The 24,170-nt window shown below is 42.7% G+C and overlaps 1 protein-coding gene across 1 annotated transcript in view; it reads left to right on the top strand.

The window, feature by feature from the left end:
* The window catches only part of npffr2a (neuropeptide FF receptor 2a), a 51,893-nt gene that overhangs the window by 9,634 nt on the left and 18,089 nt on the right, over positions 1–24,170 (top strand). Inside the window, exon 3 of the mRNA XM_010899528.4 lies at positions 23,268–23,367. Within this exon, the coding sequence (XP_010897830.1) occupies positions 23,268–23,367 (100 nt within the window). The remainder of the gene's footprint in view (positions 1–23,267; positions 23,368–24,170) is intronic.

Raw genomic sequence — 24,170 nt, 5'->3', positions numbered from 1 at the left:
TAAAAAAAAAAAATAATAATAATTTAGGTCCTGGTTTGTGGTCCCTTCTTCCTGATGTATTCTATGAAAGGGCCCCAGATCTTCTTGAATTTATCTTGAGAGTTAGACATAGAAAACCAAATTTCTTCAAGGTATAAACAGGAAACCATATCATTAAGCCACCAGTTGAAACAAGGAGGGGAAGCTGACTTCCACTCCATTAGGATAACCCGTTTTGCGATGGTCATACCAAACATGAGGGCTTGTTGTAAAGCAAATGGAAGAGCCAAAGAATCGTTGGAGCAGCCCAATATCGCTAAGAGACAGTCAGGAGCTAGTTGTCAATTGTAAACAGCATGGTACAAACTAAAAATGTCAACCCAGAGTCTTGTGAGCTTAGAGCAGGACCAGAAAAGATGCCCAAGAGTTCCATCAGCTGATTTGCATTTATCACAAGTTGGGGAAACAGCAGGAAAACATTTATTCAGTCTAGTCTTGGAATAATGCAACCTATGAACTACTTTAAACTGGATAAGCTGATGTCGAGCATTAATAGAGCATGATTTTATCCTGTTTAAACCTATCACCCATTGCTCATCAGATATAATTTCACCAGTGTCCTTGATCCACACCTCTTTAATATGGAGAGATGGGGTTGCCACAACGAAGAGATTAACAAACTGAGAGACCAAATGTTTGGAGTTCGGAGGGGTGGTCATTATATCAAAGAAGTCATGTTGCATGGGGGTCACATCTAGAAGAGAAGAAGTATGATTGACAAAATTCCTAATTTGTAGATAACGAAAAAATGTATTAGTAGGGAGTTTAAACTTAGCCTGGAGTTGGGCAAAAGATGCAAAGTAATTATCAATGTAGAGATCTCTGATAGTTAAACCTTTATTTGACCATTGCATAAAAACAGCATCCATCATACCAGGCTTGAAACAGGGGTTCTGAAATATGGGGGCATGAATTGACTTTCCTGGGAGGTTCAGAATTACCTTGATTTGCTTAAAAAAATGTATCGAGTTGCAGAGTAATAAATTATTCTTTAGCTATTGAATTTTAATATCAGGTTTTGAGAATAGAATGGCTGACAAGGAGGCACCAGTAAGTGACACAGCATTACTAAGCTCAATCTCAGGCCATCTAGGGCCGGGACTGCTCAACTCTGACCCTACAGCCGTGGACTGATTCCAGAAAACCCATGCTCTGGCGTTACAGGCCCAGTAGTAATACCGAAAGACAGGCAGGCCTAAACCACCCTCCTGCGTGGACTTCTGTAAGTGGGCCTTTGAAATACGGGCGGGCTTGGAGGCCCAGACGAAGGGCATGATAATAGAGTCTAACGTCTTGAAAAAGGAGGAAGTGAGGAAGATGGGATCATTCTGAAATAAATAAGTAAATTTTGGGAGCACAACCATTTTAACAATGTTGACACGGCCAATCAATGAGAGGGGGAGAAGTTTCCACTTATCTATCATACACTTAAGCCTGCCAATCAGATCCATATAATTACGTTTAAAGATAAGTTTTGGATTTCTGGGGATGTTAATCCCCACGTAGGAAACATTTTCATGGGATACTGTAAAGGGCAGATTGTGAAGAAAAATTGAGTCAAGACCATTAGATAGAGGCATAAAAACAGATTTCTCCCAGTTCATAGTAAATCCAGAGAATCGTCCAAAACCATCTATCAGTTTAAGAAGGGGTGAAAGGAATGATTTTACATCTGAAAGGGTCAGAATTATATCATCTGCGTATAGACTGACGGTGCATTCGGATGTGCTGCACCTTATGCCAGAAATTTAGGGGTTGGCTGTAATGGCAATGACCAGCGGCTCAAGAGCTAAAGCAAAGAGCATCTGAGAGAGGCTGCAGCTCTGCCTGGTGCCGCGGTGTAACGGGAACGGTGAAGATCTTTTGTGGTTTGTTAGAACAGAAGATTGGGGAGCAGCATAAAGCATTTTTAATATATTCATACATTTCGACCCAAACCCAAATTTGTCAAATGCAGCAAACATGTATTTCCACTCCACCTGATCAAAGGCCTGCTGGGCATCAAGAGAGATCACAGCAGAGTGGGGCAATTTAGTTTAATACATTAAATTAAGCAGACACCTCCTGTTTGAGAAGGAAAATCTATCGGGATGAAACCTGATTGATCAGGATGAATTAAAGTGCCAATATATTTTTTTAACTGGTTGGACAGGACTTTAGCTATAATTTTTTGGTCGGAGTTAAGCAGAGACAAGGGACGATACAAAGAGACATTTGTTTAGTCTCTGTCCTTTTTTAATAGGACACAGATATGGGCGTCGTAGAGTGTATGAGGGAAAGTACCCTTTTTCACTGAGCAAATGACCATCCGCTGTAGGAGGGGGTCGATAACGTCTATGTGCGTCTTGTAAAATTTGATCCCAAACCCATCTGGACCGCATGCTTTGCCACCGGGAAAAGAACGAATAGCGTTTCTCATCTCCTCCAGTGTAAATTCAGATTCCAATTCTAGTCTTGCAAACTCAGAAAGAAATGGAATGTCTAAAGTATGAAGAAAATTGGCAATGTCTGTATCCGTGGCAATAGATCTGGAAATATATAGCTGGCTATAAAAACTAAAAAATCTGTCATTAATCTGCCTGTGATCAGTTAATAGCTGACCGGTGGAGGAGGACATTTTAAGTATTGCCCTATCAGAAATGACGCCCTTCAGTTGCCTAGTGAGCAATTTATCCGTCTTCTCACCCAACTCAAAGTGCTTCTGCTTCAGTTTGCGAATATAGTTCCCAACCTACTCGCCCAGAATACGACTGTATTCGAATTTCACTTTCAAAATAGAGCTAAGTGTATCTTCAGAGCCTGAGTTTTGATATTCCTCCTCCAGTTTAGCTAGTTCAGCCTCAATATCAGTGTGAAGCCTGAGCCTGACCCTTTTGCGAGAGGCTTTAAATGACTCCCACAAAGTAGAATCAGAGACAGCGCCATTGTCATTAATGAGCATAAAATCAACAATTTTGGTTGATATATAGCCACTGAACGCGTCATCTAAATATAGAGAAGGGTTGAATTTCCAGCTATATTGAGGGGCATAAAGTTTAAAGTCAATCACCAATGAAAGGGGCGCATGGTCGGAAATTAAGATACTATGGTAAGTTGAGCTTATTACATTTGAAATAAGTCTGGAGTTAACCAGTATATAATCAATTCTAGTGAAACTGCCATGCACAGGAGAGAAAAACGAAAATATATTTTCTACGGGGAGCTGGTGCCTCCATATGTCAACCAAATCTAAAGAATTGGCAAGGTTATTGAGAACAGAGACAGATTTCAATAATGGGGCCACGGATGAGGAGGACCTATCCAATAGTGGATCAAAATAGCAATTAAAGATGCCACCAATAATTATGTTGAAATCATTGTATTCTGTGACAAGGTTGAATATTTGACAGAAAAAATCGGGGTTATCGAAATTTGGGGCATAAATGTTTAGTAGAATGAACCTCCCACCTGGATTGGTAGTCTGCGATTTGAATACAAATGGGATGGTTCTGCGATCAAGAATGGCAACCCCCCTCGCCTTGGAGGAAAAGGTGGACTGGTACACCTGTGACACCCACGCAGATCTTAAGTGCCTCTGCTCTGAAGGTTGAATATGGGTCTCCTGTAAAAATACAATATCAGACGACAAGGACTTCAAATGTGAGAATACTTCAACTCGTTTAAGAGCCCTGCCCATACCCCTACAGTTCCAAGTAGTAAAAATGATGTGACTTATCCCTGATCTAAGTGAGTAAATGACATATATCTATGCGGAGGGACATAGGATGAAGTTGGACACGTGACATATAAAGGGCTGGCAAAACAAAGCATAATAAAAAAAGACAGATAAAGAAAAACAAATAGAAACCCCAAAAAACCCAAACCCGCTAAAAGAACTAAGCGGTACATCCCACTAGCTAACAAGGAGGCAGCCGGGTAACAGAGCCCGCCAAATGACACACAAAAAGGCCCACTTACGATGGGGCCCTGTGCGCATCTCCAAAACATTAACAAATGATTGAATTGCACCCACAAATAGTACTCAGTAAGCGATATTCAGAACACACGCTTGGTGAGATGTAAATAACAGGAGGAAGGGTACAAACGGTGCAGCATAGAACATCAAACTTAAGAAAATAAGGAGAAAATACCACAAAGAAGTGTGTATATATGAAAAGATAAACGCATAGATTAATACAAATAGCTGGGAGTGTCAATCAGTAAAATCTAAAATTATTTAAAAATATAATTATAATAACAATAAAAAAAATAAGAAAAATAAATGAAATTGTCCCAGTCATAGATTTGCGTACCCGAAAAGGACACTGTGTGAAACGCTATTTAAACACATGACGTTACAATGCTGCATCAATGACCAACTGAAAGTAAAAGTTAAACCTGAACCTTTATCAAAACGTGGCATAGGAAAATCTCAATTTAAGAGTCATTCGCTTGGCCTAAAGAGTTGGCAAACCGTTCAGCATCAGCTGGAGACACAAACATCTTTGATTTGTTGTTGTAGTCGACATGCAGCTTGGCTGTAAAACGCAGGGAACATTTAGCACCAGCTTCGGTTTGTCGCTTCCTCACGCTTGTATAGGCTTGCCGCTGTGCAGGGACCTCCGCCGTGGAGTCAGGGAAAATAATAGACCGTGATAGTACAGGGGTGCTTGTTGATGACTGAGTTGCAGTATGTCGAACACGTCCCGCTAGTTGTGGACCTTGGCATTGATGATCCGGGGCCGCTCATTAGGTCGAGGCTTCGGTCTCAGGCTACGGTGGGCGCAGTCTATTTTTACAGGTCTGTTAAAGTTGTCTTAGCCGAGTAACTCTGGAATCAGCTTAGAAACAAAGTCAGTAGGGCTGCCTTTCTCTTCCCCTTCTTTAATGCCCACAATCCTGACACTGAGTCTGCGGGAGCGGCCCTCCAAGTCATTCACTTTCGCCCTCAGGAGACCGTTAGCCACCTGTAGCTCGCTGCACGTAGCTTCCAGAGCTGTTAGGTGGCTGTCACTGGCTGACAAGGCTTCGTCAAAATCATCAAAGCAGAGCTCAGTTTCATGTTTTTTTTTCTGAAGCAATCATAGCGTTACTTCGATTGCGTCGAGACGGCTCTCCAGAGATTTCTTTAGGCCATCCATGAGAGAGGTGATTTTCGCGAGCTCAGCCCCATGGCTAGCAATACCAGCTAGTATTGCATCGTTGCTAGCGGCCGATGAGCTCGTCTTGGATGTATCCCTCTGACTATCGTTTTTCTTAGGCATGTTGGCATAAAACCACTCCCGACAGTTTACAGCACAGTTTTAAGGGCAAATAAGCGTAAAATAGAGTTAGTGCAATAATATGAAAGTTAAATTAAGGAGACGTCACAGAGCACTCTGAAAACACGTCTACTCCATTACTGCGCATAAGCACCCCCCAAAGATCCAGCCATTAAAGCTGAACCCAGACTTCCTCCCCCTCAGCCTATCCACCACAAAAGTGTCATCTGCACTGAGCAGGGTGAATGCACGCAAGGCTGCTGGTCCTGATGGCGTCCCCGGGCGTGTGCAGGGCAGCTGGCCAAGGTCTTTACTGTCATTTTCAACATGTCACTGGCCCAAGTGGTTGTTCCACCGTGCTTCAAGACCACAATAATTGTGTCGAAGCAGTCGACTTGCATCTGAATGACTTCCGACTCACCCACATGTTCATGAACTGCTTTGAAAAACTAGTTCTGGCCCACCTTAAGTCCTGCCTACCTCAACACTGGATCCCTACCACTTTTCCTGCCAGTCGAAGAGGTCTATCTCCATAGCCATCTCCGTAGCTTTACACTCTGCACTGACCCACCTGGACAAAACCAACACATATGTGAGAATACTATTAATCTACTTAAGCTCAGCATTCATCCCCTCTAGGCTGGTCAACAAACACCATGACCTGGGGATCAGCCCCTTTCTCTGCAACTTTGGACTTCCTAACCAACAGACCCCAGTCTGTCAGGTTAGACAACTTCACCTCCTCCACCCTGATTCTGAACACTGGTGTTCCACAAGGCTGTGTGCTAAGTCCCCTCCTGTACTCCCTCTTCACCCACGACTGCGTTCCTGATAGTTCCAACACTATTGTGAAGTTTGCAGACAACACCATGGTGGTTGGCCTGATCAGTGGCAATGACGAGTCAGCCTACAGGGCATGGTGGGCTGACAACAATCTGACCCTCAATGCAAAGAAAACCAAGGAGCTCATTGTGGATTACAGGAAGTCTAAAAGCTGCAGCCATGCCTGAATCCTCATCGATGGCACTGAGGTGGAGCATGTCCAGCTTCAAATTCCTGGGTGTCCACATCTCCGAGGACCTCTCCTAGACCCTCAACACCTCAGTTCTGATCAGAACGGCGCAGCAGTGCATGGGCTGAATAAAGCCCATCTGTCCTCCAGGATCCTTGTGAACCTTTAGCGCTGCACAATTGAGAGCATTCTGACAAACTGCGCCACAGTGTGGTTTAGCGGTTGCTCCATAGCCAACCAGAAGGCCATAGCCACACTGGTGCCCAATGTCCTGCCATCACAGACCTCAAGCGCAAACGGTGTATGAACAGGGCTCGCAGGATCATCAGGGACCCTTCATATTCATGCCACAAACTGTTTGCCTTCCTCCCATCAGGCAGGGGGTACAGGTCTCTTCTGTCCTGCACCAGCATGCTCAGGAACTGTAACCCTGCTGAACTCTGTGACTGATCATTTACCATGCCACCACCCGGTATCTCAGGTCACACTACTCCCTTGTACTACTCTGACACTGCCTTGCAAATCCTGATAATGGATTTTTTTCAGTTGTTACAGGGATGTGTCTACTTTAGGAACCTCACCGCTGCTATCCCTGCATTTCAGTTGCACATGGATCTTGTATATTCTACATTAAATGTGCCTCTTTGCACATTTATATTTTGCATACTTAGAATTACATTTGTACAGTTGTTACAGACACGTCTAGCTTGAGGACCTTAGTGCTGCTTCCCGGTTGATCATGCTACCTTACTAGATTAGTCCTTCATTTGCCTCGTTTGCACATCTAGAATGCAATTTAGAAATTGCCATTTTAACCCGAACATCTAATATCCCACTTTAACATTTACTATACCTAAAACCTGTGAACTTTCTGCCTTCCTCTATTTGTCTTAATTGCACGTTTAGTATTGCCATTTGTACACTGTAAAACCTAATACATTCAGAATACTCTTTTGTAGAAACTGATTACATCAAAATATTTAAGTCAACAAACTTAAATTGTAATTACTTAAAAATTACAATTTATTGGAACTTAATAGTTACTGTTTACAGTACATAAAAATATAGAAGATAATTATTTCCCAATATGCATTGCCCTTTCAAGTGAACTCTAGAGTTACCACCCATGACTGTAATTGTTAATGACAGAGACATGGTTATTGAACACATTTAATATCTATAAGTTTGCTTTATTGTCTGTTATACCATAGTCAACTGTGAATACCTAACATATCCCATACATTTTTATTTTAAATTGCAACCCACCTAGCTCATGGCCTATTAATTTCAAATGTCTTAAAAATACACTGTGCTGAAAGCCCTGGTTAAAGAAACTTTCAGGAAATCCCTGAAAGTAGAGACCCTCCACAGGGATCCCTGATGACGAGAGGGGTTAATTTCAAGATCATTAAGTTTCCATCACTCAAACACCATCAAGGCAATGTGACCCACTACAGTATGCTGCTGGAATTCCTCCCTTCCTGTTCCCCATTCCTCATCCCAACTGAAGAGTTCTACTCATGGACCACGCTGTTCCCCATTCCTCATCCCAACTGAGAAGTTCTATTCTACATGGAGGTGGAAGGTCAACGAGCACCAGCCCCATACTTACATGACCCTGCTGGCTGCCACGGATGCATCACATGGATCAAACATTCCAAAAGATTCTTTCCATGCTGCATTGTTTCCTTTCTAAATTTGTATTTTTTCCCCCTTTGTGCTGCAAAATAGTCTTGTTTTTGTCTTTTCTGTATTCGCAATGACATTGTTTGATTTTATCACCCAGCCTCTACTGTTCACTTTGATGCACTTTTTGCAGCCAAATCCTTAGCTTCTGGAAGTCAACAACCTTTTGTCTCATTTCATGTGAGTGGAATTCCAGCAGCATAATGTTGTGGGTCACATTGCCTGATGGTGTTGAAGTGATGGAAACTCATAATGATCTTGAAACAAACCCCTCTCATCATCAGGGATCCCTGTAGAGGGCCTCTAAGGTGAGGAGATGCTGTGTGTTTTATGGCCCTATAAGGGGAATACGAGTTGACAAAACAGCACAGTGATGTTCCCTCCCCGGTGGCCAGGCACATCCACAGTAGTTATGTAGTAGATATATGAAGTTGTGAGGTGGTTCACTTGATTCCACTTGGTCCTCTTTTCACTATATCCCAGAAGATACAAAATTAATTTAATGAATAACATGTATTTTCATTCTGGAGATACAGTTATGGTAACATTAAATGTATACATACATATTGCATGTTTGTTTCTATAGCCTTAGCAAATGTGTACAGGTCACCGTATTGTTTATCAATATAAAATGTTGTACTGTTTACTGTGAAGTAGTTATTGTATGCACATACTAGTGCTGTAGCTCCTTCACTTCACACCATTTATGGTACAGCTGTTTCATGCTCATGTGGTTTCTTTTTCTGTTGATAGTTGAGATGCTAACAAATTTAATGTTTTCAAAGACATTGTTGTCTTCTGTAATGGCACTCTATCTTCCTTAGTCTAATGGCATTTAATGTTTTCAAAGACATTGTTGTCTTCTGTAATGGCACTCTATCTTCCTTAGTCTAATGGCATTTAATGTTTTCAAAGACATTGTTGTCTTCTGTAATGGCACTCTATCTTCCTTAGTCTAATGGCATTATTTGCTCTGACCACAGTGCAAATAGCCTCCTCCTGTTGAGGTGTGGGAAAGGGTCCTCTGCCGCCCCTGTGAGGTATTCCTTTAGTCCTGTGTGGGAAAGGGTCCTCTGCCGCCCCTGTGAGGTATTCCTTTAGTCCTGTGTGGGAAAGGGTCCTCTGCCGCCCCTGTGAGGTATTCCTTTAGTCCTGTGTGGGAAAGGGTCCTCTGCCGCCCCTGTGAGGTATTCCTTTAGTCCTGTGTGGGAAAGGGTCCTCTGCCGCCCCTGTGAGGTATTCCTTTAGTCCTGTGTGGGAAAGGGTCCTCTGCCGCCACTGTGAGGTATTCCTTTAGTCCTGTGTGGGAAAGGGTCCTCTGCCGCCCCTGTGAGGTATTCCTTTAGTCCTGTGTGGGAAAGGGTCCTCTGCCGCCCCTGTGAGGTATTCCTTTAGTCCTGTGTGGGAAAGGGTCCTCTGCCGCCCCTGTGAGGTATTCCTTTAGTCCTGTGTGGGAAAGGGTCCTCTGCCGCCCCTGTGAGGTATTCCTTTAGTCCTGTGTGGGAAAGGGTCCTCTGCCGCCCCTGTGAGGTATTCCTTTAGTCCTGTGTGGGAAAGGGTCCTCTGCCGCCCCTGTGAGGTATTCCTTTAGTCCTGTGTGGGAAAGGGTCCTCTGCCGCCCCTGTGAGGTATTCCTTTAGTCCTGTGTGGGAAAGGGTCCTCTGCCGCCCCTGTGAGGTATTCCTTTAGTCCTGTGTGGGAAAGGGTCCTCTGCCGCCCCTGTGAGGTATTCCTTTAGTCCTATGTGGGAAAATACAGTAATGCAAAACACCAGCTTGAGAAAGATTTAAAAAAATATGTCACTGTTCAAATATGTATACATACACTGTATATATGTATACGTGTGTGTTGCATGTTACAGTATGTATCTGTATAAAGTATATTTACTGTACACTGTAAAATACAAGTGGACTACAGTAATATGAAGCATTACAGTACATGTACAGTATTACAGTACAGTGCCCAGTGTTGGATAATATATGTTTGAATGATTGAAAACACGGTTGTTCTCCTAACATTTTGCTGCACCCTTCGGCCAGCCTCGGCAATTGTAAAGCCATGACTGAGAACATGGTCCACAATAGTGGCCCTTATTCAATGGGAAATGTGCCTATGTTCCATATTCAATGGGAAATGTGCCTGTCTCCCTGGCTTCTTCTATCACTTCCTTTGTTTTGCCTCCCCAACCTTCCATCACACATCCTAGCTGGTCTTCTTTTTCCCGGCTGTTGACCCTGTTTCTTTCCTGGTGGTTCTTCCATTGTCTGACATTGTACCACTGTGTTGTGCCCCGTCTATACTTGCTTGTCAATTAAAGGTTCATGATATGCACCTCTAAGCTATTTTAGAGAACTGGTTGATAATTGGCTGATCTAACGTTTCACACATTACCCTTCATTAGTGACATTCAAGATTCACCTGAGAGCAATTCATTAACTCAGGACACATTTTCTATCAGGATAGTGGATGCCATCAGGCTGTCAGAATTTACCAAGCTGCCATCAGGGAGAAGGTACAGGAGTATTCTGTCCAAAACAAACAGGCTACGAGGCAGCTTCTTTCCACAGGCTGTAAGGCTGTTCAACTCAGGAACCCCTCTTCCCTTCCATCCATAGACCCATGCACACCTGTCACTTTATATCATGCATACCTGTCACTTTACTTTGCACTACGGTTGTATAGTTGTATAGTAATTATTATTGATGCATGTTTTTGTATAGTGTTATTATTGATTGATTGTGTTATCTTTATTTTTTTATTATAATTACTGTTACTTCGTAACTTTTTACTGCACTGTCAGGAGTTGGTAAACCAAGCATTTCATTGGCATAACTTATTGTAAATGACAAATAAACCTTTGAACTGAACTGCATTTGTCATTAATTTTGCTTATATTATAATTGATTGTGGTTCATTTGTCACCCTTAGTGCCACTTTCTGGAATTAATTTGCTGGCCTTAGTCACATGGAAAGAACATGTAGGAAGTTAGTTCCACATTCTGGAATTCATTGTCTAGCCTTTGTCATATGGAAAGGACACATGTAGGAAGTTAATGCAGCCATTTTAGTCAAGCGAGTTAGAAGCAAGCATTGTGGTTCATTTGTCACCCTTTCCCACCCTTAGTGCCACTTTCTGGAATTCATTGGCTGACCTTAGTCACATGGTAAGAACCCATGTAGGAAGTCAGTTCCACTTTCTGGAATTAATTGGCTGGCCTTAGTCACATGGAAAGGACACATAGGAAGTTAGTGCCATTTTAGTCAAGCAAGTTGGAAGCAAGCAGGAGGAACCATCTTTTTTAACTTAGTCATGTTTATTCACAGATAATCTTTGCTTGTAAGTAAAGTCATAACTCATTATATAATATATAATTATCATAATGACAGCATGTAAATTGGCATGGCTTAAAGAATCATTGTTTAATACCATTAGCCTGTATATTACAGTTTCTCAATCAATTTGGCAAATGTTTTGAAACTTATTCAGTTGTCAAAACTCTAAGTACAATCCTCATATCATGTGGTACATTCAGCAAACCAGTCAATGTAACCTGCAAAATCTAAATAATTAACTAATGTTTCAAATGTAAATCCATCAATGAATAAATCAGTGTCATCAAAAACAAAAGGTTCCTTTATCATTTATTGGACCAAGGCAGTCAAAGTGAAAAGACAGTCCTCTGAAAGTAGGACAGTTAACCACTATGTAACATTGTCCAACTGCTAACATGTTATATGTAGACAGCTGAATAGGGATGGGACGAAAGATCATTTTAGCACTAATCGCCATGATAAACTCACGATTATGAAATAGTGGAGAAATTCCATAATCGGGATAATCGTAAATCAGGATAATCCTCACATCAGTGACTTAAAAGTTCTGCCAGTCGCTGAAGTTTCCCTGACTGCTTGTTATATTTTACAAGTGGAGCACACATCTCATCTCATGTTGTACTACACCACTAAACATCCGCTGCAATGTAACATCAATGAAGCCAAATAGCTCTGCTAGCATAAATAGAAGAATATTGTCAATTACAATAAAAATCTAAATTAAATTCTTAAATGTTGTTATGAGTTGGGATTGTATTGTAATGATATAAAGAATAAACTAGTTTTCCAATTCCAAGTCTAACCACTACATTTAATAGGCTAGTTTTCCAATTCCTTTACAACAGTAGGCCTACAAGTATAACCACTACTATAACCACTTTGAAGTTTACAAAAAAGATACCGATCACGTCTCCACTACCCTCTATATGCAAATATCTGTCCATTCCATTAACGCGGAAAATAAGCAGTTGAAACAATGTTGAGCTCAAACAAACCAATGATATTAGAAGACATGCAGCTATGATGCATTCAGGAAAAAACCTGTTAACAAACTACAAATTGTAGAAAATATGAATAGTAAATACATTATGCACACATCTCTTTCGATTTTCTAATTCTAATTTTGTTTATATTGTAGGCTAATTGTTAACGATTTCCTACTGAAAGTGACAGGTGAAGACAAATAGAATGTCATTTGCACGGGCCAAAATAACACACATCGGCACATCAAATAGGCCTATCGTTAGCTCATAATGCACATAAAATGCAAAAGGAAGTTCATGCAGCCACAGGTCAGACCAGTAAGTGCATTAAGTCCACAAAATTGTCTAGCAGTGGCCATTGATGTTGTACCTGCATTTTATATTATAGCTGGGCTTGTCTCAGATTTCTCATGATCTACAATTTAGTATTTTCATAAAGACATTCCTATTTGAAAATGTGGAGCCAAGAAGATAGTGTGTTTTATAAACATATCTCGCTCACCCTCTAATGTGTGCATTTTAATTTTTTTGTTGAATAGGAGCATGAGCACGAATTAGGTCTATGTGGCCAGTGTACATGTATAGGTCTACGTGGCCAGTGTACATGTATAGGTCTACGTGGCCAGTGTACATGTGTAGGTCTACGTGGCCAGTGTACATGTGTAGGTCTACGTGGCCAGTGTACATGTGTAGGTCTACGTGGCCAGTGTACATGTGTAGGTCTACGTGGCCAGTGTACATGTATAGGTCTAGATGGCCAGTGTACATGTATAGGTCTAGGTGGCCAGTGTACATGTAAAGGTCTACGTGGCCAGTGTACATGTGTAGGTCTACCTGGCCAGTGTACATGTGTAGGCTATAAAGGTGTGTGTGGGGTGTCTGATAGTAGGCTAACTACAATGAACGTCCCTCAATTGTTATGGTGCTTCTATATTATCATCACCTCACACACAATGTCAACAGTGTTTTAGGCTATTCATTGCAATGGAGAATGACACAAAGTATAAACTAGGTTTCAAAACCTTTACAACAGTGGGCCTACTAGTCTAACCGCTACACTTTAAAGAGATTCTGATCAAGTCTCCACTTCCCGCTAAATGCAAATATCTGTCCATTCCATTAACGTGGAAAATAAGTTGTAGAAACAATGTTGAGCTCAAACAAACCAATGATATCCTAGAAGACATCCAGCATACGAGAGATGCAGAAAAAACCTGTTAAACTGTAAATTGTAGAAAATATGAATAGGGTGTACAGTATGCACACATCTCTTTCGATTTTCAGTAAGGACAACTGGTCGATCATAGACTTCCATCTCCACGTAACGGAATGTAGGAATGGGGAGTATGGTGGGAAACATCAAAACGTGTGGGAAGCAAACTGTTCCCTGATTGTATTTGAACAATGGAAACTTACGTTGCCCCAAACTATAACATACGTTGGCAAGTCATTTCTTACCAACCCCCCTTTCTTTCTCAGGAATGAGATCCCAGTAAAGAGTTTCCAGGAAATAGAGGAGATATGTGTTATAGGGCCCAATGATGGGAATGTGGCTGAGTACACCATTCCCATTATGGCAGCACACATTGTAATGTTCCCTCCATGCTGTCCTGGCACATCAACAGTGGCTCAGTGACCCAATGATTTTACAGCTACATCTCCTGACTTTGGTCAAGTTGAATCCTGCCTCATCAACATACCCACAAATGTCTGGGGATTCATCAGCCTCCAGCTCCATCACTCTATAAGAGATGGTAAAGCAATTTAGGAAATGTACAGCAGATATTGTAAATCATACTGTTACACATATCCCGCATTGTGTAATATATTTTGCATATACACGTTGTACTTGTCAATACCGAAACTATATTACAGCACTGTCTAGTGTACAATGATGAATTCTTACCTGTACATACTGGTACCTCAGCTCCTTCACTCTCTCATCATTCCTCTCAAAAGGTTCCTTGTAGAGTTGCAATCTGATTTCTCTTCAGCACAATCAATTGTGGAGAGGCTGACGGTGTTGACATTTGGAAAGATGCCGTCATCTTGTATGACTGCACTTTGAATATAATTTAGTCTAATAGCAGTGTTTGCTGTGACCATATTACAAATTTCAAGTTCTTGTTGAGCAATGAAATCTGAATTTCTGCCACCACCATGGGGCAGATGCTCAATCCTAGACAGGAAATGCAGCTGCCCAATTGTTGCCGTATCTCATTTGAGATTTCTTTGTGCCTTTCTCTGGCTCTTCCTTGTCCTCTGTGCCCCCCTCTTCCTCTCACCATACCATTCTGCACTCTTTTGCCTCTTCCTCTTGCACAAGCAGGCTCTTGCCCCTGTCTGTCTCCTGCCTGCTCCATATTCCACAGCTGTAAAATTCAGTCTTACCCTTGCAGTATAAATGTGTTTGAGAACTGATTGGTTATGAGTTTCACCTGTGAGCTAAATTGGACAGCATTTGCAATTTGTTGCACAAAATTGTGAGTAAATGTTATTGTTCCCAATTCAGCGTAAGTCTATCCATCTGATAACCATTACAACAATACCACATAACTATTATGCACCTCATATGTGTGTGACAGGTTATTGTGAATTGGTTGTTTTATGTAGCATGCAGTGATTTATACAATGAACATGTATATAATTGAATTTGAGAGTAATATAATTCAATAGAAAATGAATGCAATCTATTTTGATCTGCAAGGCTTACTCAATGTATTTTGTGCCAGAGCAATTATAAATGACTGTAGTCATGTGAACAAATGACCAAATGTTCATATAGTTAGTCATATTGTTTGATAAAGTTTAATAGTCATTTGACGACTGTGCCAAAGCGATTGAGAAAAAAATGTATTATCAATTAGGCCGTACTTACCTGCAGCATAGAACTGTTCATTTGAATTATAATTGAAAATGTTTGTATACTCTTAATTTCTGTAGTTCAAAGTGTTGTAGGGTATATTGAAAAACACATTGCTCAGAACCACAAGTAATAAACATTACATTTACTTCCTCTCCTGGGTCTTCATTGAAGTATGTCAATACTACCTCAAGTGTTTATCTGTCCTTGTATGCTAAGCAGTGCATGAAGGGGACAGAATATTTATTTTTAAGAATTGTGATATAAATACTCTTTGGGAGTTAAGTCTAGGTTTCTGATTCAGAATACAGTATCCTTCAAACATGCTGCCATGAAGTTACAGTGGGGACAACAAGTATTTGATACACTGCCGATTTTGCAGGTTTTCCCACTTAAAAAGTAGGTAGAAGTCTGTCATTTTTATCATAGGTAATCTTCAACTGTGAGTGACGGAATATAAAAAAAGAATCCAGAAAATCACATTATATGATTTTTAAGTAATTCATTTGCATTTTATTGCTTGACATAAGTATTTGATACATCAGAAAAGCAGAACTTAATATTTGGTACAGAAACCTTTGTTTGCAATTACAGAGATCATACTTTTCCTGTAGTTCTTGACCAGGTTTGCACACACTGCAGCAAGGATTTTGTTCCACTCCTCCATACAGACCTTCTCCAGATCCTTCAGGTTTCGGGGCAGTCGCTGGTCAATACAGACTTTCAGCTCCCTCCAAAGATTTTCTATTGGGTTCAGGTCTGGAGACTGCCTAGGCCACTCCAGGACATTGAGATGCTTCTTACGGAGCCACTCCTTAGTTGCCCTGGCTGTGTGTTTTGGGTCATTTTCATGCTGGAAGACCCAGCCACGACCCATCTTCAATGCTCTTACTGAGGGAAGGAGGTTGTTGGCCAAGATCTCGCGATACATGGCCCCATCCATCCTCCCCTCAATACGGAGCAGTCATCCTGTCCCCTTTGCAGAAAAGCATCCCCAAAGAATGATGTTTCCACCTCCATGCTTCACAGTTGGGATGGTGTTCTTGGGGTTGTGCTCATCCTTCTTCTTCCTCCAAACACGGCGAGAGGAGTTCAGACCAAAAAGCTCTATTTTTGTCTCATCAGACCACATGACCTTCTCCCATTCCTCCTCTGGATCATCCAGATGGTCATTGGCAAACTTCAGACGGGCCTGGGAACTTGCATGCGCTGCAGGATTTTAATCCATGACGGCGTAATGTATTACTAATGGTTTTCTTTGAGACTGTGGTCCCAGCTCTCCTCAGGTCATTCACCAGGTCCTGCTCTGTAGTTCTTGGCTGATCCCTCACCTTCCTCATGATTATTGATGCCCACGAGGTGAAATCTTGCATGGAGCCCCAGACTGAGGGAGATTGACCGTCATCTTGAACTTGTTGTTGGCTTCTCACCAAGCTGATGCCTATTGTTCTGTAGCCCATCCCAGCCTTGTGCAGGTCTACAATTTTATCCCTGATATCCTTACACAGCTCTCTGGTCTTGGCCATTGTGGAGAGGTTGGAGTCTGTTTGATTGAGTGTGTGGTGTGATGTGTTTTTCTGGATTTTTGTTTTAGATTCCGTCTCACAGTTGATGTGTACCTTTGATAAAAATTATAGACCTTTACATGCTTTGTAAGTAGGAAAACCTTCAAAATCGGCAGTATATCTAATACTTGTTCTTCCCACTGTATCTTGTCAATGTACCTGATGGTCATCAAATGTGTCCATATGTCTTTGTTACTGTACATGGTGTAATGTAATGTTTTTTTTACCTTATTGTTTATTTGTATTTTTCAGTAATTTAAGTGTCCTCTTGTCCTCTTGCCATTAATATGCCTTTAACCAAATTGTTATTGCAAATAACAATTGCTTCTCAACTATGTTTAATAATGCTCAAATAATAATATAAATTATGACAAAGACAGACACAGGCCAGCTAATTAATATGTTTATCATGGAAATGTTCATCATAGATGGCTTACATTAGTTTATGGCGCTGAGCTAAGTCAATGTTGATGTTATTGCCAGCTAGCTAATACTTTTTTTCAGATAGACAAGTTAGTTCATGACCTTTGGTACAATATCTTGTGTAGTTCATGACCTTTGATATGATAACTCAGGTAGTTAATGACCACTGATATTGTAACTCAGGTAAGTCAACTTTTGTCATGGTATATGATAGTGGCTTCCTCTTCCTCATGAAAATAATTATGAAATTGCCAAAATGTTCTACATTTAACTTGTATTTGTGGTAGGGATGCACCGATACCGATACCATCGGGTATCTGGCCGATACTGGGCTCATGTACTCCTACTCATAGAAATATGCTGATACCACCATACCAAGTCATGGAAACATTAAAGATGCCTGCACAAGGGTGGCAGTAAAGGTCTCATAGTCTTTCAATTGGAGTAAAGCGATGTGTGGCAAACCACAAGCAGTTTTGCAAGCGGCGCTGTGTGCAGTGCTCGATCCCCAATCTGAGTGGTGACACTTTCTGTGCATGCTTGCTCGCGGGTGGAGGCACCCAAAGTTCAAATTTGTTAAACTTTTGAGCGCCCGCCGCCCATCCCGACCAACGAACAGCGTTCATCTAGTCAACCAATCAAACCCTCATTCATTGACAACACCTATATATATGAGAGGAAAAAAGAGGATACATATATTATTGTCAGATTTCCCATAATTATACAATTAATTTGCACTCTTCAGACCTACAGGGACATAAACCAAAAAAATGCAGCGTGAAGGAAAGTTGGTACAGTTTTGTGCTCATCAGGTGGGTGTTAGCCTATATATTATTGATGAAAAAGAAGGAGACTGGGTTTAAAATACTGTAAAATATGGTTTGACTGGCTAGCTTCGCACGTGAACTAGTGAAGTTGTTTATTGAACGTCAATAGGGATGTATAATTTTGTTTTTTATATTAATAACAATATAGCCTAATAATTATAACAAGAATAATATTACTCACAGATGAGAATTGCAAATAATCTGTTTACCTTACAATTACATTATCTATTCAAAATGAACACAGAAAAAAAAAAATTGCTTGGCTTTAATTTTTATTTAATTTACAAAAACATACAACATCTGTAAAGTAGGCTAACTTCTAGACTACATACCAAAATCTAACTTCACCAGAGCAGTATTGTTACTATGTTAACCAACGCAAATTCTGCCACAGTAGCTGTGGTGTACACAGATTTTTTGCGGTTCTTTAAGACAAACTCGATGGTAGTGATGCCTCTGAATGCAAAAGTATAGATTATAGAACTCAGATTGGTAGAGCGGGAAGATGGGGATGTTAGCAATGAGTAGAGTACAAGCTCTGCTCTGCTAAACTGTCAAGTGGAGGATAGGAAAAACACTAATTTATCACAAGTGGATTTGATCAAACATCATTAGACACAACACAGCACAGATTTCAAGGTGTATGCTAATGCCAGCAGTGCAGAACCACAAACCACAAACATGCATGATAACCAACGTGCGTGCATAAGCGCATACATGCGTGTGTGCATTAACGTGCAATACTCTAGGGTCCCGGTTTGGAGGTTTGAAAATGTGGTCACCCTAAGCTAACTCCAACCCTGGAGAGGCGAAATAAAAAGTCCAGAGACAGCCCGCGGGCAGAAAAGAAATGAAAGAGCAAAGCTTGAAAAGATACAATGAATTGAGCACAGTTTACTATTGCAGGAGCATCAGAGCAGAGAAACCACGTCCTGCATGTTCAGAGTATGAGGAATCGGATCTAGTTGACAATTTGTGGGTTTAGAACTCATTACTAATTTAGTGAACGTGTCGAGTGATACAGGATCAAAAGATTCAAGTGTCCCCATTGACACCAGGTCAAGGAGGTTCAGGACATTCTCAGGACAACTGATATTTTGGGGACTATAACTTATTAAGGAGTCAGTTATTTGTTTCTAATGGTGATGATATTTTCATTAAAAAAGTTCATCATCATCATCTTCTTCCGCTTATCCGGGGCCGGGTCGCGGGGGCAGCAGTCTAAGCAGGGATGCCCAGACTTCCCTCTCCCCAGACACTTCCTCCAGCTCTTCCGGGGGGACACCGAGGCGTTCCCAGGCCAGCCGGGAGACATAGTCCCTCCAGCGTGTCCTAGGTCTTCCCCAGGGTCTCCTCCCGGTGGGACAGGACCGGAACACCTTCCCACCTTCTGAAACAGATGCCCAAGCCACCTCAGCTGACCCCTCTCGATGTGGAGGAGCAGCGACTCTACTCTGAGCTCCTCCCGGGTAACCAAGCTTCTCACCCTATCTCTAAGGGATCACCCAGCCACCCTGCGGAGAAAGCTCATTTCGGCCGCCTGTATCCGGGATCTTGTCCTTTCGGTCATGACCCAAAGCTCATGACCATAGGTGAGAGTAGGAACGTAGATTGACCGGTAAATCGAGAGCTTCGCCCTGCGGCTCAGCTCTTTCTTCACCACGACAGACCGATACATCGACCGCATTACTGCATAAGCTGCACCGATCCGTCTGTCAATCTCCCGTTCCATCCTTCCCTCACTCGTGAACAAGACCCCTAGATACTTAAACTCCTCCACTTGAGGCAGGCACTCTCCACCAACCTGAAGTGGGCAAGCCACCCTTTTCCGACTGAGGACCATGGTCTCGGATTTGGAGGTACTGATTTTCATCCCCACCGCTTCACACTCGGCTGCAAACCGTCCAAGTGCATGCTGAAGGTCCTGGCTTGAAGGGGCCAACACGATCATCCGCAAAGAGCAGAGACGAAATCATGTGGTCCCCAAACCTGACACCCTCCGGGCCCTGGCTGCGCCTAGACATTCTGTCCATAAAAATTACGAAAAGAACCGGTGACAAAGGGCAGCCCTGCCGGAGTCCAACATGCACAGGGAACAAGTCTGACTTACTGCCGGCAATGCGGACCAAGCTCCTGCTTCGGTCGTACAGCAAGGGACCCAGGACCCCATATTCCCGAAGCACCCTCCACAGGATGCCGTGAGGGACACAGTCAAATGCCTTCTCCAAATCCACAAAACACATGTGGATTGGTTGGGCAAACTCCCATGAACCCTCCATCACCCTGTAGAGGGAATAGAGCTGGTCCAGTGTTCCACGGCCTGGACGAAAACCACACTGTTCCTCCTGAATCCAAGGTTCTACTATCGGCCGTATTCTCCTCTCCAGAACCAGGCACAGGCGTGTCAGCCAAGACAGCCCCACAACATCCAGAGACTTGAGGTACTCAGGGCGGATCTCATCCACCCCCGGTGCCTTGCCACCGAGGAGTTTCTTGACCACCTCTGTGACTTCAGCCTGGGTGATGGACGAGTCCACCTCTGAGCCCTCATCCTCTGCTTCCTCAATGGAAGACGTGACGGCGGGATTGAGGAGATCCTCGAAGTACTCCTTCCACCGCCCGACGACATCCCCAGTTGAGGTCAAGAGCTGCCCACCTCTACTGTAAACAGCGTTGGTAGGGCACTGTTTCCCTCTCCTGAGGCGCCGGATGGTTTGCCAGAATCTCTTCGAGGCCAGCCGATAGTCCTTCTCCATGGCCTCACCGAACTCCTCCCAGGCCCGAGTTTTTGCCTCCACAACCACCCGGGCTGCAGTCCGCTTGGCCTGTCGGTACCCGTCAGCTGCCTCAGGAGTCCCACAAGTCAACCAGGCCTGATAGGACTCCTTCTTCAGCTTGACAGCATCCCTTACTTCCGGTGTCCATCACCGGGTTCGGGGATTGCCGCCTCGACAGGCACCGGAGACCTTACGGCCACAGCTCCGAGCGGGCGCTTCGACAATGGCGGTGGAGAACATGGTCCACTCGGACTCAATATCTCCAGCCTCCCTCGGGATCCAGTCGAAGCTCTGCCGGAGGTGGGAGTTAAAGATCTCTCTGACAGGAGACTCGGCCAGACGTTCCCAGCAGACCCTTACAGTACGCTTGGGCCTGCCGAGTCTGTCCAGCTTCCTCCCCCGCCATCGGATCCAACTCACAACCAGGTGGTGATCAGTTGACAGCTCCGCCCCTCTCTTCACCCGAGTGTCCAAGACATACGGCCGCAGGTCAGATGAAACGACAACAAAGTCGATCATCGACCTGCGGCCTAGGGTGTCCTGGTGCCACGTGCACTGATGGACACCCTTATGCTTGAACATGGTGTTCGTTATGGACAAACTGTGACTAGCACAGAAGTCCAATAACTGAACACCGCTCGGGTTCAGATCAGGGGGGCCGTTCCTCCCAATCACGCCCCTCCAGGTGTCACTGTCATTGCCCACGTGGGCGTTGAAGTCCCCCAGTAGAACGATAGAGTCCCCAGTCGGAGCACTTTCCAGCACCCCTCCCAGAGACTCCAAGAAGGTCGGGTACTCTGCACTGCCGTTCGGCCCGTAGGCACAAACAACAGTGAGAGAACTATCCCCAACCCGTAGGCGCAGGGAAACGACCCTCTCGTTCACCGGGGTAAACTCCAACACATGGCGGCAGAGCTAGGGAGCTATAAGCAAACCCACACCAACCCGCCGCCTCTCACCATGGGCAACTCCAGAGTGGTGAAGAGTCCATCCTCTCTCAAGGAGTGTGGTTCAAGAGCCCAAGCTGTGCATAGAGGTGATCCCGACTACCTCTAGTCGGAACCTCTCAACCTCACGCACAATCTCAGGCTCCTTCCCCGCCAGCGAGGTGACGTTCCACGTCCCTAGAGCTAGTTTCTGTGTCCAGGGATCAGGTTGTCTATGCCCCCGCCTTCGACTGCCGCCCGATCCTCTCTGCACCGACCCCTTATGGTCCCTCCTGTGGGTGGCGAGCCCACGGGAGGGATTCAAAAAAAAATATATATAAAAAAATAAAAGTTAAAAAAGTTTATGTATTAATTACAGCTAAAGTGAAGACCCACTTCACTTGTTGAGCATTGCTTTTTTTGTTAACTTTGCAACTGTATCAAATGTTTTTGTTCACCTCAGTCAGGTTGGAGAAATAAGCTGATCTTAAGTGAATAAGTGATTTTCGGTATTGTAGTGTACTGTCTATCCAGGCTAGTCTGAATACTTCCAACTTGGTGGAGCGCCACTTTCGCTCCAATTTTCTGGAGGCTTGCTTTAGTGTTTTAACTGGAGGGCTTTTGTTTTAACTGTAAATGTAATAAGACACTGATCCGATATTCCAGGATTTTGGGGGGCAATTATTACATCTAAAATATCTATTTCTCGGGACAGGACTAAATCTAAGGTGTGATTGTGGCATAAAACCCATTGAGTCAATTATGGCTTCAAAGGCTTTTTGAAGAGGGTCATTGGACTTTTCCATATGAATATTGAAATCACCCAAAATGCCAATACTATCTGCCATGACTACAAAGTTAGACAATAATTCTGGAAACTCATTGAGGAACATTGTGTATGGCCCGGGGGGCCTGTAAATAGTAGCTATGAAAAACGATTTATCAGCCTGGTTAACTATCCAGAGTAAAACATCAAAAGAATGAAAACCAGTGATGTGTTTAAGAGTAAATTTATATTTACTGTCATAAATATTAGCAACACCCCTCCTATTCGGGATGCACAGGGGATATGATCACTTTTAATTGTATGTTGTCTTGCACTGTGATACCTTAGGATATGATCACTTTTAATTGTATGTTGTCTTGCACTGTGATACCTTAGGATATGATCACTTTTAATTGTATGTTGTCTTGCACTGTGATACCTTAGGATATGATCACTTTTAATTGTATGTTGTCTTGCACTGTGATACCTTAGGCTTGGTGGTTATTCATTCTCAATTGGCATAGCTGATAAAACAAAGGTGAAACAAAATATGTATAAAAAGCAGTTTCCTGTTTACAGATTAAGCCTAGTACAGGACTAGAATCTGAGATAGTTTCAGGCTAAGACTAGGCTTAATCTGTGCTAGGACTAGGCTTAATATGTGACAAGGGAATCTGTTTATGAACTGCTGATGAATTGTATATGGACTGGTAACTCAACATTTACAATATTTTTATGAACATATCAAGCAGGGTCAACTATACTATGAATAAGGGGAGACATGACGATAGTATTCTGTTTTTACAGGCTTGTTCTGTTTCCAACAGGGTGGCCATTTGGCAGTCTGGTGTGTAAGATGAGTGGCATGGTCCAGGGCATCTCGGTGTCAGCCTCAGTCTTCACTCTGGTCGCCATAGCTGTAGACAGGTAAAGTCATCTATTTGTTATTTTCTCCTCAAGCATCAGGCGCCTTGTGAGCCTTCAGGCATTTTATCATGTTATGCAAATGTTCCATCTCCTAGTGACCCCTGTTTGAAGGACTTCAGACCTTATTATGAGGCTGTCACTCTTTAAGGAAAAGGCAACATTTAAGACCCTGCTAGACTAGGATCCTGTCCAGGGGTGTACCTCCTGTGTGTACTTGTACATCAAGCTGAGTCAAGCTACAAAAAATTGATAATTTCTCTAGTGAAGCTTACATGCTGTTGAGGCATGTTTTTAATTAATTTGGCAATATAATAATGAAGATTAATACAATACAGTATCTTTATTCTACAGTAAACAGAGCACCACCTGCCCAGATGTCTGTAAGGAAGGATATAAATTAATAAAATGTTCATTAAATATCAAAAGTTACCAAAGTTTATAGTGGGTTATCTTACAGTGGAAAACAGTTACCAGGGTTTACAGTGGGTTATCTTTAGATTACAGTGGAAAACAGTTACCAGGGTTTATAGTGGGTAATCATTAGAGCACAGTGGAAAACAGTTACCAGGGTTTATAGTGGGTTATCTTTAGATTACAGTGGAAAACAGTTACCAGGGTTTATAGTGGGTTATCTTTAGATTACAGTGGAAAACAGTTACCAGGGTTTATAGTGGGTAATATTACAGTGGAAAACAGTTACCAGGGTTTATAGTGGGTTATCTTTAGATTACAGTGGAAAACAGTTACCAGGGTTTATAGTGGGTAATATTACAGTGGAAAACAGTTACCAGGGTTTATAGTGG

This window comes from Esox lucius, chromosome 13 (assembly GCF_011004845.1).
Source record: "Esox lucius isolate fEsoLuc1 chromosome 13, fEsoLuc1.pri, whole genome shotgun sequence".
Classification (NCBI taxonomy): Eukaryota; Metazoa; Chordata; class Actinopteri; order Esociformes; family Esocidae; genus Esox; species Esox lucius.
This window is presented reverse-complemented; position numbering and strand designations above follow the sequence as displayed.